Source organism: Dermacentor andersoni, chromosome 4 (assembly GCF_023375885.2).
Source record: "Dermacentor andersoni chromosome 4, qqDerAnde1_hic_scaffold, whole genome shotgun sequence".
In the NCBI taxonomy this organism is placed as follows: domain Eukaryota; kingdom Metazoa; phylum Arthropoda; class Arachnida; order Ixodida; family Ixodidae; genus Dermacentor; species Dermacentor andersoni.
In genome coordinates, this window is record NC_092817.1 from 217,913,250 (window position 1) to 217,929,792 (window position 16,543).

Below are 16,543 nucleotides of genomic sequence, written 5' to 3' on the forward strand. Positions count from 1 at the left end.
CCCTGGACGTGAGGAAGGCGGTTTGCGCTGTGGACCAAGCCGTCAGCCAAGTTCATCAGTTCCACCGGTATAAGGCCCGCACCCGCGTTATCGGTGTCTTCTCTCGGTTGCATCAGCGGATATTTGCGTCACCACTTTCTGCTGAGGAACGCAGTGCACTCAAGCGGCTTCGTGAGAACTCCGAAATCGTTATTCTCCCTGCTGACAAGGGGAATGCCACAGTTCTCCTGGGTACGGCCGTGCACAAAAGAAGAATGATGGATTTGCTTGTAGAGTCCCGGCTCACCCGGGCCCCTACATTGAAGGTACAGAAAGAACTACAGAAACTCCTAGCGGAGGTGTTCCACTTTGGTGCTCCCGAGCACAAGTCCCTCTACTAATCGCTTCTTTGCCATAATGGTGCGCCCCCTGCGTTTTATGGCTTAACGAAGATGCGCAAACCGGATGTCCCTTTGCGACCCATAATTAAGTTTACTTGTTTGCCCCTGTAGAACCTATCCGGCTTCCTGCACAGAATTTTGTCCCCTCTCGTCGGAAAAGGCATAATACATATGCGAGACTCCAGCGAACTAGTTGAAAAAGTTCGGGATCGTCCTCGACGACGACGAGGTGATGGTTTCATTTGACATTGTGTCTCTGTTTACTTCCATTCCCACTGAAATGTTCATGAAAGCGTGTCCAACATGGAAGCATGTCGAAACGGCGAGTGTCTACCGGAACGCTCGCCGTTGGAGGTCCTCGACTTGAAGAGTCTCTTCAAATTCTGCGTGGGAAACACGTACGTCTGTTTGAGTAAGGCCATCTACAAGCAAGTTCACGGCGCACCAATGGGTGCATCTGTCTCGGTGACCGCTGCGAATCTGACAGTCGAATGGCTGGAAAGTCGCGCTCTCGCTTCTTTCAGCACATCACCAAGAATGTTTCTACGCTACGTTGATGACTATTTTTGCGTAATCAAGCGCTGTGCGTTGGAAGCTTGCACCACGCATCTAAACAATCAAGCAGATTCCATTCAGTTCATGTTTGAGATGGAGACAAACCGGAAACTGCCTTTTTTGGACGTTTCGGTGAAAGGAAGCAATGGTGCACTTTCTTTCAACGTTTTCAGAAACAGTGCACACACTGTCCGGTACCTGAACTTCGTATCTGTGCACCTCGACCCTCACAAGAGGTCAGTAGTTGCTTCTCTGTTGGGCCGTACGAGCCGCATTTGCACGAAACCTGGAGACATAAATTCCGACATGCAGACAACACGGAAAGATGTTTCGTCGAGCGGTTTACCCCCTGCACTTGTGAATGCTATGGAGCACCGTTTATTAAACCCTTTCCAAGGGAGCAGTGCCCGTCTGAAGAAACGCGCTTCCATTCCTTACGTGCACGGGATAAGCGAGACCTTATCGCACGTGCTGCGTATATATGACGTTGAGGTGGCTCACGTTCCTGTGAGCAAACTGAGTCACGCACTCGTTAGTGGGAAGGACAAGTTACCGAAGGAAGCCTTTCCTGGCGTTGTTTACAGGATTCCCTGTGCGGATTGCGATTGCGTCTACATAGGGGAGACGGGTAACCTTAAACAGCGGCTGCGGCAACATCAAAACAATGTCGGTAAGAGAAGAGTGGCTTCAAATGCATTGGCAGAGCACGCGGCAACGACTACGCACAGTGTTGACTGGATGAAATATAGTCTAATCTGCCAGAAAAGAAACTGGAAGTCATGTCTGCCCCTGAAGTCTCTCGAGATAAAATCTACAGAACACATGCTCAATCGAAACGAAGGAACCCTTCCTGCGTCTTACGCGCGGTGCTTGCGCCACATGGTAAAACCTATTTAAGCAGGCACTTCAACTTTTTCCCCCAATTGTGAACAAGGCTCCCGTACGGGAGCTTAAACGCCTTGTCTTTTAAATAAGTTTTACTTGGTCGGTGTACGTCTTTCTTTGTACTGTCCAAGTACTGGTGAAAAGGTAGAGAAAACCCTGGGCGCTAGGCCGACTAAAGTCCAAACAATCGTCCAAGCACTCGTCGATACTGGAGCCCACGTACCTGTGCTGAGTGCTAGTCTACGTAGACGTTTAAAGAAGTTCCTCTCCCAGCAGCTGCACAAGTGCTTCGTGTGGCCGACGGCGGCGCGCTTGTTGTGCTTGGAATGTGTACTGCGCGTTTACATATAGCCCGCCGCCCTACTTCTGTTACCTTTGTTGTGATCGAGAACTGCCCTCACGACGGTATCCTTGGATTGGACTTTTTATCTAATCATTCTGCTCTCATCAACTGCGCAACCGGCGTTCTTCAGTTGGAACTGCGTCAATTCACCGTTGCTCCGAGCACCACCCAACCGCACTTGTGCTCGCTTCAATATGTGCGCCTGGCACCCGAGGCAGTGGCTCTGTCTTTGCTCCGAAGATCTCCGTAACAATATTAAGGGTTGTTAACCAATCGGAGCACCCTAAGATATGGAGTTAATGTCGGTTTGCATGGTGGCCTGATCAGACGTGTTAGTGAAGACACAATAAACTGCGCAGTCACCGTAGAAAAGTTATATGAAAGAAGTTCATGGGGAGGGAGCGTCTTTGTCTTCCCTTCCTGTGTGCGTCGTCTTTTTATTGCGGAAATGTTTATGATAAGGAGGTCATTAACAAAAATTGGGAGCAATATAGGGGCAATAGAGAAGCAATAGACCTCTGTGTAAACGTCAATCTATATAATGCTTGTATTGCGCACTAACAAACGCCGATGGTTCTTGGCCACTCTCATCTCGTGCAGCAACTACGTGCGATGTCACTAATGCTGCTCGTCATCGCATGAGCGTTGTGACACGCTTGGGTACGTGTTCCTCCAAGTGACGCGTCTTGGTTGTCTCGCGCCATGTCTTCTCAGTGTTAGAACAAGATGCGCTAAGCCTTGGCACGGTTTTCATTGCTTCGCCTGCGAGCGGAACATACATTTGGTACTACCTTGCTGCTGCTGTTTCTGCATTGGCACTAAGATACATTGAGGCAGATGGTGCAATGTACTTAATACCAGTTTAACACGCGACAGCGCGATGCATTCCATGCGAGCTCTCGCTCTCTCTGTGTCGCATGTCGCGCCCGGATTAGTCGTCAGTTAAGATGTGGCATACTGGCTACTTGAAATATCTAACTGAAGCAATTTTACGACAAAGGTCACGACATAACACACAAAAAAAACAGCGAAATAACTCGGGTTTATTCTCTTTTTTTCTGCCACTGTTGCAGAAACAGTTCCGATCACCAGGGACCAAAAGCGGGGCGCCCAATTGGAGCACGTCGTTAGGCACTGTACAAGGCCCGATGTTGGTCGTGGGACAGTAAGTTTAATGCCTTTGTCATTACGGGAAATGAAGGACGAACAACCCTTGTACCTACATAAAATTAGTATTCGTTCATTGACATTCAGCTGGCTCTGACCGCGCTCAAACTAGGTTTGCAACGGTGCGGAACGCGCTCTCGATGAGAGCTAGAAACAGCGTACCTGAACTGAACGTGCAGCCACTCGCCAGAACAATCGCAGGCGCTAATAGGAAATACAATACAATAAAACCATCATCATCATCATCAGCAGCAGCAGCAGCAGCAGCCTGCTTACGTTCACTGGAGGGCAAAGGCCTCTCCCATACTTCTCTAACTACCCCGGTCATGTAGTAATTGTGGCCATGTCGTCCCTGCAAGCTTCTTAATCCCATCCGCCCACCTAACTTTCTGCCGCCCCCTGCTACGCTTCCCTTTCCTTGGAATCCAGTCCGTACTGTCATGATTGGGGGCTCAATCCCATCGCTCGTGATCCGTTGTCAAGATTGGAGTCCGGCATGAATTCGAAGGTAGCTGGCCCATGCTGTCGTCCAACTTATCCACGCTGAGGACGTTGATGAAGTGAAGGACTGCTTCTCATCGAGAACGAGGAATATGGGTTTATTTACAGTATTTATATCAGTCTAACATGAGTCTAACCGGATTAAAAAAAAAATCCGCGTGTTGATAAAATTGCATAAACAGGCCTGGAGTGTGGCCTGATCCCGGTGACCAGAACCGGTAACGCACTCCCTCACCAGAGCAGGATTGGCCACCCTGGTGCAATACTTGGCCAAAACCTCCTATATGAACACAACAAACCCAGGCCCTCAGTCCCCAGCAGCTGCGAAGCAACTGACCCCGGCGGCGGTCAGACCTGTGACGCTGCAGAGGGTGCTAAGAATCCCTGGCTCCGGACAGGCCGCCATTGGAATATGAACCTGGCAACGTTTAACGCTAGAACGTTATCTAGTGAAGTGAGTCTAGCAGTGCTATTGGAGGAATTAGAGGGCAGTAAATGGGATATTATAGGGCTTAGTGAAGTTAGGAGGACGAAAGAAGCATATACAGTGCTAAATAGCGGGCACGTCGTGTGCTACCGGGGCATAGCGGAGAGACCAGAACTAGGAGTCGGATTCCTGATTAATAAGACTATAGCTGGTAACATACAGGAATTCTATAGCATTAACGAGAGGGCGGCAGGTCCCTCCTCAATAGATGTCCTGCCCATGCACATTTCTTCTTCTTGATTTCAACTAAGATGTCATTAACTCGCGTTTGTTCCTTCACCCAAACTGCTCTTTTCTTATCCCTTAACGCTACACCCATCATCCTTCTTTCCATAGCTCGTCGCGTTGTCCTCAACTTAAGCAGAACCCTTTTCGTAAGCCCCCAGGTTTCTGCCCCGTACGTGAGTACGGCTGGTATACACTTTTCTCTTGAGGGATAATGGCAACCTGCTGTTCGTGATGTGAGAATGGCTGTCAAACGCACCCCAGCCCATTCTTAATTTTCAGATTATTTCAGTCGCATGATCCGGATCCGCGGTCACTACGTGCCCTAAGTAGATGTATTCCCTTACCACTTCCAGTGCTTGGGTACCTATCGTAAACTGCTGTGCTCTACCGAGACTGTTAAACATCAATTTAGTTTTCAGCAGAATAATCTTTAGACCCACCCTTCTGCTTTGCATCTCGAGATCAGGGAGCATGCATTGCAATTGGTCCCCTGAGTTACTAAGCAAGGGAATATCATCGGCGAATCGCAAGTCACTGAAGTATTCTGCATTAACTCTTATCCCCAAATCTTCCGAATCCAGGTCTCTGAATACTTCTTGTAAACACGCTGTGAATAGCATTGGAGAGATCGTATCTCCCTGCCTGACACCTTTCTTTAGTGGGATTTTGTTGCTTTCTTTATGGAGGACTGCGGTGGCTGTAGAGCCGCTATAGATATCTTTCAGTATTTTTACATACGGCTAATATACACCCTGTTTCCGTAATGCCTCCATCACTGCTGAGGTTTCGACTGAATCAAACGCTTTCTCGTAATCAATGAAAGCTAAATATAAGGGTTGGTTATATTCCGCACATTTCTCTATTACCTGATTGATGGTGTGAATACGGTCTATTGTTGAGTAGCCTTTGCTGAATCCTGCCTCGTCCTTTGCTTGACAGAAGTCTAAAGTGTTCCTGATTCTATTTGCGATTACTTTAGTAAATAGTTTGTAGGCAACAGACAGTAAGCTGATCGGTCTATAATTTTTCAAGTCTTTCCCGTCCCCTTTCTTATGAATTAGGATTATGTTAGCGTTCTTCCAAGATTCCGGTTAGCTCGAGGTCATGAAGCATTGCGCATACTGGGTGGCCAGTTTTAACAATCTGCCCACCACCCTTCAAGAAATCTGCTGTTACCTGATCCTCCCCAGCTGATGTTACCCCTTTGCATAGCTCCCAAGGCTTTTTTTACTTTTGCCGGCGTTACTTGTGGGATTTCAAACTCCTCTAGACTATTGTGTCTTCCATTATCGTCGTGGGTGCCACTGGTATTGCGTAAATCTCTGTAGAAGTCCTCTGCCACTTGAACTATCTCATCCATATTTAATAATATTGCCGGCTTTCTTTCTAAACACACACATCTGATTCATGCCAATTCCTAGTTTCTTCTTCAGGGCTCTTACACTTCCTCCATTCCTGAGACCATGTTCAATTCTATCCATATTGTACTTCCTTATGTCAGCTGTCTTACACTTGTTGATTAACTTTGAAAGTTCTACCAGTTCTATTCTAGCTGTACGGTTAGAGGTTTTCATACATTGGCGTTTCTTAATCAGATCTTTCGTCTCCTGCGATAGCTTACTGGTATCCTGTCTAACGGAGTTACCACCGACTTCTATTGCACACTCCTTAATGATGCCCAGAAGATTGTCGTTCATTGCTTCAACGCTAAGGTTCTCTTGCTGAGTTAAAGCCAAATACCTGTTCTGTAGCGTGATCTGGAATTCCTCTATTTTCCCTCTTACCGCTAACTCATTGATCGGCTTCTTATATACCAGTTTCTTCCGTTCCCTCCTCAGGTCTAGGCTAATTAGAGTTCTCACCATCGTATGGTCACTGCAGCGCACCTTGCTGAGCCCGTCCACATCTTGTATGACGCCATGACATCTTGTATGACGCCAGTACGAAGTCTATTTCATTTCTAGTCTCGCCGTTCGGGCTCCTCCACGTCCACTTTCGGCTATCCCGCTTGCGGAAGAAGGTATTCATTATCCGCATATTATTTTGCTCCGCAAACTCTACTAATAACTCTCCCCTGCTATTCCTAGTGCCTATGCAACATTCTCCCCACTGCCTTGTCTCCAGCCTGCTTCTTGCCCACCTTGGCATTGAAGTCGCCCATCAGTATAGTGTATTTTGTTTTCGCTCTACCCATCGCCGATTCCACGTCTTCGTAGAAGCTTTCGACGCTCTGGTCATTATGAGTGGATGTAGGGGCGTAGAACTGTGCGACCTTCAATTTGTACCTCTTATTAAGTTTCACAAGAAGATCTGCTACCGCTCGTTATAGCTATAGAATTCCAGCTATATTACCAGCTATATTCTTATTAATCAGGAATCCGACTCCTAGCTCTCGTCTCTCCGCTAAGCCCCGGTAGCACAGGACGTGCCCGCTTTTTAGCACTGTATACGCTTCATTTCTCCTCCTAACTTCACTGAGCCCCTTATATCCGATTTACTGCCCTCTAATTCCTCCAATAGCACTGCTAGACTCGCTTCACTAGATAACGTTCTAGCGTTAAACATTGTCAGATTCCGATTCCAATGGCAGCCTGTCCGGATCCAGGGATTCTTAGCACCCTCTGCTGCGTCACATGTCTGACCGCTGCCGTGGTCAGTTGCTTCGCAGCTGCTGGGGACTGAGGACCGGGGTTTGATTGTTGTATTCATATAAGAGGTAGTGGTCAAGTACTGCACCAGGGTGGCCAACCCTGCTCTGGTGAGGGAGTGCGTTAAAGGTTCTTGTCACCGGGATCACGCCGCACTCTAGGCCTGTCTATGCGATTTTATCAACACGCGGACTGTTTTTTCCTTTTTTATCCGGTGGAAAATTTCGCGGCACCGGGATTCGAACGACGGTCCTCTCGCACGCGAGGCGGATGCTCTGCCTCTACGCCACCGCTGCACTACAATACAATAGAATACAATACACTAAACAAATAAGGCACGCAGACGCTGAGGCACTCGCATGCCGCCGCGTCCAACGCTACACGAACCATGGAAGCCGCAGGAGCCACGTGACAGACCTTTGGCAGATTTCGGTGGCCATACCAGGTCGAAAATCAGCGCGCCTCGGAGCGCTGTCAAAGAACCAGTCGAATGCGTTCAGAGTACTCGATTTCGACCAGCCGAACGTAACCATAACTCACTCACTTGCTGTTCGCTGTGCAACCATACTTGGCTGAGAAGAGAAAAAGCCGAACACGCTTGGGCTACGGCTAAAATATGCACAAGCACGCTGAGAGGTACGTGCAGAGAGTTCTTAAGCCGTAATAAAGCCGTTCAAAGCAGGCGAAGAACGGGGTACTGCAGCCTTAGCAAGATCAATCAAGGCTGAAACACCGCGAGCTCTGTTCTAGGCGGAGGAATGGTGGTGAGGCTGTAGGACCTAGCACTCGTTTTCAATCAGACAGAGGAAGCTAGGGACCAGCTCAGACGCAACCTATTCAGATATGTACGAAACGCAGAAATGCTTTTGTGAGGCAACCCTCAGCTCAAATTTGAAAGAAATTTACTGCATTTGAGAGAGAAAGGTAAAAACGACTGAATGTGGGAAGCAATATTTTGATTTACGACATGAAATGTTTTATAGAAATTCCGGAAAATTGGTAAGCTTTACTTTACAATAGAAGCATCAAGTTGATAAACCGCTTACTGTGAGGCGAAAAGAGATATCGCAGTCTTGTCAAGAGCATCCATTGTAGCATTTAAAGCTGACAAATCTGGTGTGTGACTTGACATCTTCTATCAATAAGCTACAATGTCTACGAGGGTTTTGCAAATGTCCTACTAGCAAATGAGTCGTATATTTCAAAGCGGTGTATAACACAATTATTCCTCTCCTCTCTAGATACATTGTTTAGTGCTGTTTAGAGAATTATGACATCGTCTTTCGTGCGATGGCAAGAGGGACGTCATTTGCTTCCCCGTGTTAAGTGTACAAACCATGTCTCACTGTTCGCAGACGCGTTTGCTGTAGCTTAAAGGAGGCATCGTATAAGCGCTGTCCAAGCATACAGAAAAGACGCTTTCAAGGTCACCTGTCTTACGCGCCGCTCAGAACCATATTGTTCTGGCGGACCGCCACTCTTAGGGTTAGCCCGTGAGCGATAGTTTCGGTATATATTTCGGTATATGTATACGCTAGTGCACCCGTCTCAAACCCGATGGCTCGGCCTTCGGTGGTTTAAAAGACAAGGGCGTAGCACTTCTGACTCGTTCTGAAAGGACTTCTCCGATGCGAGAGGCACGCAGACGCGAGACTAAGCTGATGGGTACATCTCCATGCATAAGCGACTCGTGGATCGCGGCTAAGCACTGAAACCTTTTCACACGCGTTTTAAGTGCTGTTCAAATTCGCCGAAAATATATCGTGTGCCCAACAGGTTCATGGCCGCATGCATACGGGAGATTGCAAAACCACGATTTTAGAGCCATTGTGAAATATTAACTTTCGCTACCTATCGCGATCAGCAACACTCGTCCATCGCGGGTAATTCGAGCATGTTTTAAGGCATGTGAGATTTACGAAAATGGCTAACTGACTTGGCTAGCTTGGACGGTCGTTTGCCATAGTCACAAGTTAAAATCCTCGTTTTTTTTCATCTGATGGTGGGAAGCTTGAATTCACCTCTTACAGTGCAAAACATCTCCAGGCTTGGAGTGGCGCCCGACACCGACAAAACATGCCGAGGGCAAGTGGCACTATACTAATCCAGATAGCAACAAATGAGGAGACCCACTAACCTCCAACAAAACCCACTCCATCACCAGAACAGTAATTGGCTTCCGTGGTGCCGTATTCGGTCACTCCCTCAAAAAGGACACATTTCGTAAACGAATGGCTTCTCAGTCCTCAGCAGCTGCGGAGCAGATGATCAATTCGACGGTGAGACCTGTATCGCAGCAGAGGATGCTGAGAATCTCGGGATCCGGACAGGCCACGCCAATGGAGACTGACCCTGGCGACATTTAAAAATCCGAAGCTTAGCAGCCCTCTTTGAGGAATTATCAGCTCTTGTTTGGGATATCATAGCTTTTAGGTTACAACTGGTCAGGCTTATGCAGGGCTTAAAAATGGCACGTTCTCTGCCATAAAAGATTTCCAGATAAGGAGCAGTACGTAGTAAGATTCCTAATCCACTAGGACATACCGGGTATCGTTGACGAATTCTACAGCAATAATGAGGAGGAAGCAGTAGTCATAATGCAACCTAATAAGATGTATAAATTAAATGTAGTACAACCCTACGCTGTGACTTCTAGTCACAATGATGATGAACTAGGTCAGTCTTATGAAGATGTCGAATTATCGATGGGAAAAGTACAAACTCAGTATAGTGTAGTAATGAGTGACTTCAACGCAAAAGTAGGGGAAAGCAGGCTGGTGAACAAGCGTTTGGCAACTGCGGCATCGATTCCAGGAAGACTCGAAGAGAGATATTGGTGCAATTCGCGGAAAGGAATAAGCTGCAAATAATGAACACCTTCTTCGGGAAGCGTAGGAACAAAAAGTGGACCTGGAAAAGCACTAATGGTGAAACAAGAAATGAAATTGTTTTCATACTCTCTGCCTATCCCAACATAGTGCAGAATGTAGAAGTGTTAGCTATGGTAAAGGTGTACTGATCGTTGGTTAGTGAGGTCTAAGATTCACGGCAGTTTGAAGAGAGAATGAGTAAAATCGGTCAAGAAAAAGCAGGCCAACCTAGACGCAGTAAGAGTAAAAGAAGACCAATTCAGGCTGGCACTTGCGAACAAATATGAAGCCTTAGAACAGAGAGATGAAGATGACATAGAGATAATTAATGAAAGCGTATCTTGGCTGGCTTCAAAAGCGGCAATTGAAGTGGGAGATAAGGCACTTGCGCAATCTTCCACCGGATTAAAAAAAGAAAAATCCGCGCTCTGATAAAATTGCATAAACAGACCAGGAGTGTGGCCTGATCCCGGGGACCAGAACCGGTAACGCACTCCCTCACCAGAGCAGGATTGGCCACCCTGGTGCATTACTTGGCCACAACCTCCCATATGAACACAACAATGAAACCCCGGCCCTCAGTTCCCAGCAGCTGCGAAGCAACTGACCCCGGCGACGGTCAGACCTGCGACGCTGCAGAGGGTGCTAGAATCCCTGGCTCCGGACAGGCCGCCATTGGAACATGAACCTGGCAACGTTTAACGCTAGAACGTTATCTAGTGAGGCGAATCTAGCAGTGCTATTGGAGGAATGAGAGGGCAGTAAATGGGATATAATAGGGCTCAGTGAAGTTAGGAAGACGAAAGAAGCATATACAGTGCTAAAAAGTGGGCGCGTCCTGCGCTACCGGGGCTTAGCGGAGAGACGAGAACTAGGAGTCGGATTCCTGATTAATAAGACTATAGCTTGTAACATACAGGAATTCTATAGCATTAACGAGAGGGTGGCAGGTCTTGTTGTGAAACTTAATAAGAGGTACAAAATGAAGGCTGTACAGGTATACGGCCCTACATCCACTCATAATGACCAGAGCGTCGAAAGCTTCTACGAAGACGTGGAATCGGCGATGGGTAGAGCGAAAACAAAATACACTATACTGATGGGCGACTTCAATGCCAAGGTGGGCAAGAAGCAGGCTGGAGACAAGGCAGTGGGGAGAATGTTGCATAGGCACTAGGAATAGCAGGGGAGAGTTATTAGTAGAGTTTGCGGAGCAAAATAATATGCGGATAATGAATACCTTCTTCCGCAAGCGGGATAGCCGAAAGTGGACATGGAGGAGCCCGAACGGCGAGACTAGAAATGAAATAGACTTCGTACTGGCGTCATACAAGATGTGGACGGGCTCAGCAAGGTGCGCTGCAGTGACCATACGATGGTAAGAACTCTAATTAGCCTAGACCTGAGGAGGGAACGGAAGAAACTGGTATATAAGAAGCCAATCAATGAGTTAGCGGTAAGAGGGAAAATAGAGGAATTCCAGATCACGCTACAGAACAGGTATTTGGCTTTAACTCAGCAAGAGGACCTTAGTGTTGAAGCAATGAACGACAATCTTCTGGGTATCATTAAGGAGTGTGCAATAGAAGTCGGTGGTAACTCCGTTAGACAGGATACCAGTAAGCTATCGCAGGAGACGAAAGATCTGATTAAGAAACGCCAATGTATGAAAACCTCTAACCCTACAGTTTGAATAGAACTGGCAAAACTTTCGAAGTTAATCAAGAAGCGTAAGACAGGAGACATAAGGAAGTATAATATGAATAGAATTGAACATGCTCTCAGGAACGGAGGAAGCCGGTGATAAGTAGCGAGGCACTGGAAGTGGTAAGGGAATACATCTACTTAGGGCAGGTAGTGATCGCGGATCCGGATCTGGAGATATAAATATTCAGAAAAATAAGACTGGGCTGGGGTGCGTTTGGCAGGTATTCTCAGATCATGAACAGCAGGTTGCCATTATCCCTCCAGAGAAAAGTGTAAGACGCGTGTGTCTTAGCAGTACTCACGTACAAGGTAGAAACCTGGAGGCTTACGAAAAGGGTTGTACTTAAATTGAGGACGACGCAACGAGCGATGAAAAGAAGAATGATGGGTGTAACGCTAAGGGGTACGAAAAGAGCAGATTGGGTGAGGGAAGAAACGCGACTAAAGACATCTTAGTTGAAATCAAGAAAAGGAAATGGGCATGGACAGGACATGTAATGAGGAGGGAAGATAACCGATGGTCATTAAGGGTTACGGACTGGATTCCAAGGGAAGGGAAGCGTAGCAGGGAGCGGCAGAAAGTTAGGTGGGCGGATGAGATTAAGAAGTTTGCAGGGACAACATGGCCACAATTAGTACATGACCGGGTTTGTTCGAGAAGTATGGAAGAGCCGTTTGCCCTGCAGTGGGCGTAACCAGGCTGATGATGATGATGATGATGATGATGATGATGATAAAGCACTAAGGCAGCCAGTAGGTAAACTCTCCCATGTAAAAAAGGACCAAATAAAGAAACGACAAAAGATGAAGGCGTCGAACTCAAGAGGTCAAATATAATTTGCCGAACTGTCAGCACTGATCAACGAGGAGAAGATAAGTGATATTCGAAATTATAACGTGAGAAAGAATGAGGAAGCAGTAAAAAATGAACGCAGCATGTGATCAGTCAGAGGCAAACTTGGCATAGGACAAACCAAGATGTATGTACTGAACGATAAGCAGGGTAGTAACATCAGCAATACCGAAGATATAGTAAAGGCAGCGGAAGAACTTTATATTGACGTGTTCAGTACCCAGAGCAGCCACGCTATCTCCATTCGAAGTAGCAGTGAACAGGTTATAGAGGCTCCTTTTATAACGAGCAATGAAGTTAGAAGGGCATTGCAAGACATGAAACGGGGAAAAGCGGCAGGAGAAGATGGAATAACGGTTCATTTAATCGAAGATGGAGGAGACATTATGCTTGAAAAACTTCCGCCCTTTATACGAACTGTCTATCGACTTTAAGAGTCCCAAAGAACTGGAAGAAGGCCAATATAAATACTAATCCACAAAAAGGGACATGAAGCAAGCATGTGACGCGCCCTCGGGCATAATCTTCGTTGGCACGCCAGGCTCGGTGGCCTGCCAGGTTCGGTAGGCAACACTGGTCACCGCACCGCAATAAACACCGACGAGCACAGCTGCTCGACGGTCCGTCATCGCTCATCGCCACCACGCTGCGGAGCGTCCGTCTAACGGAGGGGGCCTCGAGCCCTCCCTTGTTAACGAACTCGGGCGGATCGTGACACTGGCAACGAGGATGAGATCGTGTACCCATGGATCGTCCCAAGCCGCCGCGAGCGGCGAAGCACAGACCCCGTTGCTGCCGCCATACGGAAGACTCGAGCCGTTCGAGGGAGATGGGTCCGCCTTGGCAATTTACGAGGAACAAGTCCACGTGTCCTTCCGGACTGACGACACACCCGAGGACAAACAGCGGGACATTTCCCTGGTCAGCTGCGGGACCCACGCCTTTAGTCTCCTGCTCGACCTTCTCAAGCCAGCCGTGCCACATGTTAAGACGCTGGGTGGGCTCTACGCCATACTGTGCTTGCATTTCAATCCAGCACCGTCCACACTAATAGAGGGTTTCCGCTTCAACAACCTGAGCCGCCGAGAAGGAGAGACCCTCAGGCAGTTCGTTGCTGTGCTACGCGGGTTAGCGAGTGCCTGCGTTTTCGGGGCACTCACTGGACTCGCTGCTCCGGGACCGTTTTGTCTGCGGCATCAACAACCCCGCCACGCAGACGCGACTCCTGGAGCTTCCCGACCCCTCGCTGGACGACGCCGTGAAGGCAGCGTTCGCAATGGAAGCTGCCGCCAAGGACGCCGGCGAGATTTCCCGTGCGACTGGTTCACTGTCGGCGGAAGCGGCGGTCAACAAGTTGGCGACAAAAGGCAGTACCTTCGGTCGCTGTGGTGGTGCCCACTACCCCTCACAGTGCCACTTCTCTCAAACACAATGCTTTACGTGCGGGAAAACTGGGCACCTTGCGCGTGTATGCCAAAGAGGGAGGACGAACAGCACAGAGCAACAGTAGCAGCCTGGTTCAAGCCCAGGTACCACACAGGCGGGCGGCCACGGTAGCCGTCGCAAGGGTACGCTGCGGGGGCGTGCGGCAGCAGGCTCAAGGTCTTCCTCGGCCAGGCTCCTCGTCGTGGCTGAGGACCCACCGATTTTCGACATGTGGTACACAGGCCTTGTACTGTCGTCTGTACCGGCCTACATGCTGTCCGCTGAAATCTGCGGGCACCCCATTTCCATGGAGCTGGACACAGGGGTCAGCGTGTCTGTCATGGCCGGGAAACGGTTCAAGCGTACCTTCCCCGGCGTGTTCGTCGAGGCTTCGGGCGCGATGCTGCGCAACTACTCCGGACAGCTCTCCCAGGTCCAGGGTCAGGCACAGGTCAGCGTTCGCTTTGGCGACAGGGAGGAAGCCCTTCCCCTCTACTTAACCAAGGGGTCGTCGCCGACGCTGCTGGGCCGAAACTGGATTTTCGCACTGGGCGTTCATCTGCCAGAGTACCAGGAAGCCAGCCTACATATGGTGAAATACGTCCCCAGGCTCCTGACCGAGTTCAAGTACCTGTTCCAGCCAGGGATGGGCACATTTACCGGCACGACGGCTGGCACCTATGTACCTGAGGGAGCCCGGCCACGTTTTTTAAGCCTCGCCCACTGCCGTTCAACTCGAAGGATAGCGTCACCCAGGAGCTGCAACGGTTACAGCGAGAGGGCATCCTGCCCGCCAAGACGCCAGAATGGGCCGCTCCTATCGCACCAGTCCTCAAGCGAGACGGCAGTGTCAAGATCTGCGGAGATTTCAAGGTTAGCATCAACCGCGTCGCTTCCGTCGAGAAGTACCCGTTGCCCCGGATTGAAGATCTCTGGTCAGCGTTGTCCGGTGGACAGAAGTTTACCAAGCTTGGACCTCTGCGGTAACCCATGAACATGACAAGCAAGCTATTTCCTTCAGTGCGCATGTGCGCACTCTTTCTGTCACACCTTCCCTCTCCCCTTACATTTTCTTTATATTTCCGAGCGTGAATAAACCCGGCGTTCTTCGGCTGGTACGACTGTCTCGTTCACTACGGGAGGGGTGTTGCCTCCGCCCGTCAACCATCGTAACAGTGGCGACGAAAACCCCCACGGATACGCAACAGCGGCCGGGCACCAGCCACGACACGAAGACGCCCATCAGCCCAGCCGCGGCCATGGCTCTCAAGCTTCCGGATTTTTTAGAGGACACAGATAAGTGGCACGCATATCTCGTAAAAGTTGACGCTTACTTTGAAGCAAACGAGGTTACAGACGACGCCAAGAAGAGAGCCTTGTTGGTTGCGGCGTTAGGATCTAGGACCATGGAGATTCTTTGTGGCAGAGTAGGACCTAGAAAACCAAGCTCGCTAAGCTATGAAGAAGTCGTTTCAACCTTGAATGAGCACTATGATGCGTCTCCTAACCAGATATCGGAAAGTTTCAGGTTCTTTCATCGAAGCCAACAAGAAGGAGAGGCTATGCAGGCGTTTATCGCAGAGATTCGTAGAATAGCCCATAACTGCAATTTCTCTTCGAAGTTGCAGCGAATGCTGAGGGATCGCATCGCTTGTGGATTGCGGTCGAAAAACTTGCAGAAGCAGCTACTAGCGAAAAAGGATTTGACTCTTGCGGAAACCGAAGCACTTGCTCTAGCAGCACAAAGCGCTGAGCGAGGTTCGCAACAGATGAACAGTGAAGGTGACGCCGGCAATGAGCTCAACTTTCAGCGGAAAGGGGAACCCGCCATATCAAGGAATGAACCGAGTATATCAGTGCAACAATGTAGCTGCTGTGGCAGACAGGGGCATCAGTCATTGCGTGCTCGCTGCGAAGGCGCCGGTGTTACAAATGCGGGCGACAAGCTCAGTTGGCGCGAGTATGCTCGGGAACAGTTCGCGTCCTTGATACCTTGGCGATAACCGAATGTTTAGCTGAAGTTGAAGACAACGGCAGCAATGCGTTGCAAATATGGTCAGTAAAAAGTAATGAATGTCTGGTTCCGCCCATACAGAAACTTGTCACGTGGAATGGAATTCCACTGAAGATGATAATCGGCAACGGTTCGCCTGTCTGCGTGGTGCCTAAAGCAATATACGAAGCTCATCGTCATAAGTGGCCCGCGTTTTGCGAGGCTGCGCTAACTCTTTCATGTTACCTTGGAAAGCTACTGGTGCTGGGCGTTCTGCAAATGCAAGCTTCCTATAAGTCTGCGACAGTTGACTGCAATCTCGTAGTGTTGAACGGCGAAGTCCCTAGCCTTTGTGGCCGCGACTTATTGCAGAAACTCGAAATAAAAGGGGCACCGCTTCTTCAGATCATGTCGCAGTCAGCCGAAGTAAAGCTCGAGAGCCAAGGAGCAGCACCCGTGATGAAGCAGTACACTGATCTTTTCACGGAGGGCTTGGGACTC

General features: G+C 48.9%; 1 protein-coding gene across 1 annotated transcript in view; it reads left to right on the forward strand.

The window, feature by feature from the left end:
- Positions 1–16,543, forward strand: part of LOC129386665 (uncharacterized) — a 182,204-nt gene that overhangs the window by 150,802 nt on the left and 14,859 nt on the right. The window contains exon 4 of the mRNA XM_055074785.2: positions 3,237–3,328. Coding sequence (XP_054930760.1) covers positions 3,237–3,294 — 58 coding nt within the window. The 3' untranslated portion in view covers positions 3,295–3,328. The remainder of the gene's footprint in view (positions 1–3,236; positions 3,329–16,543) is intronic.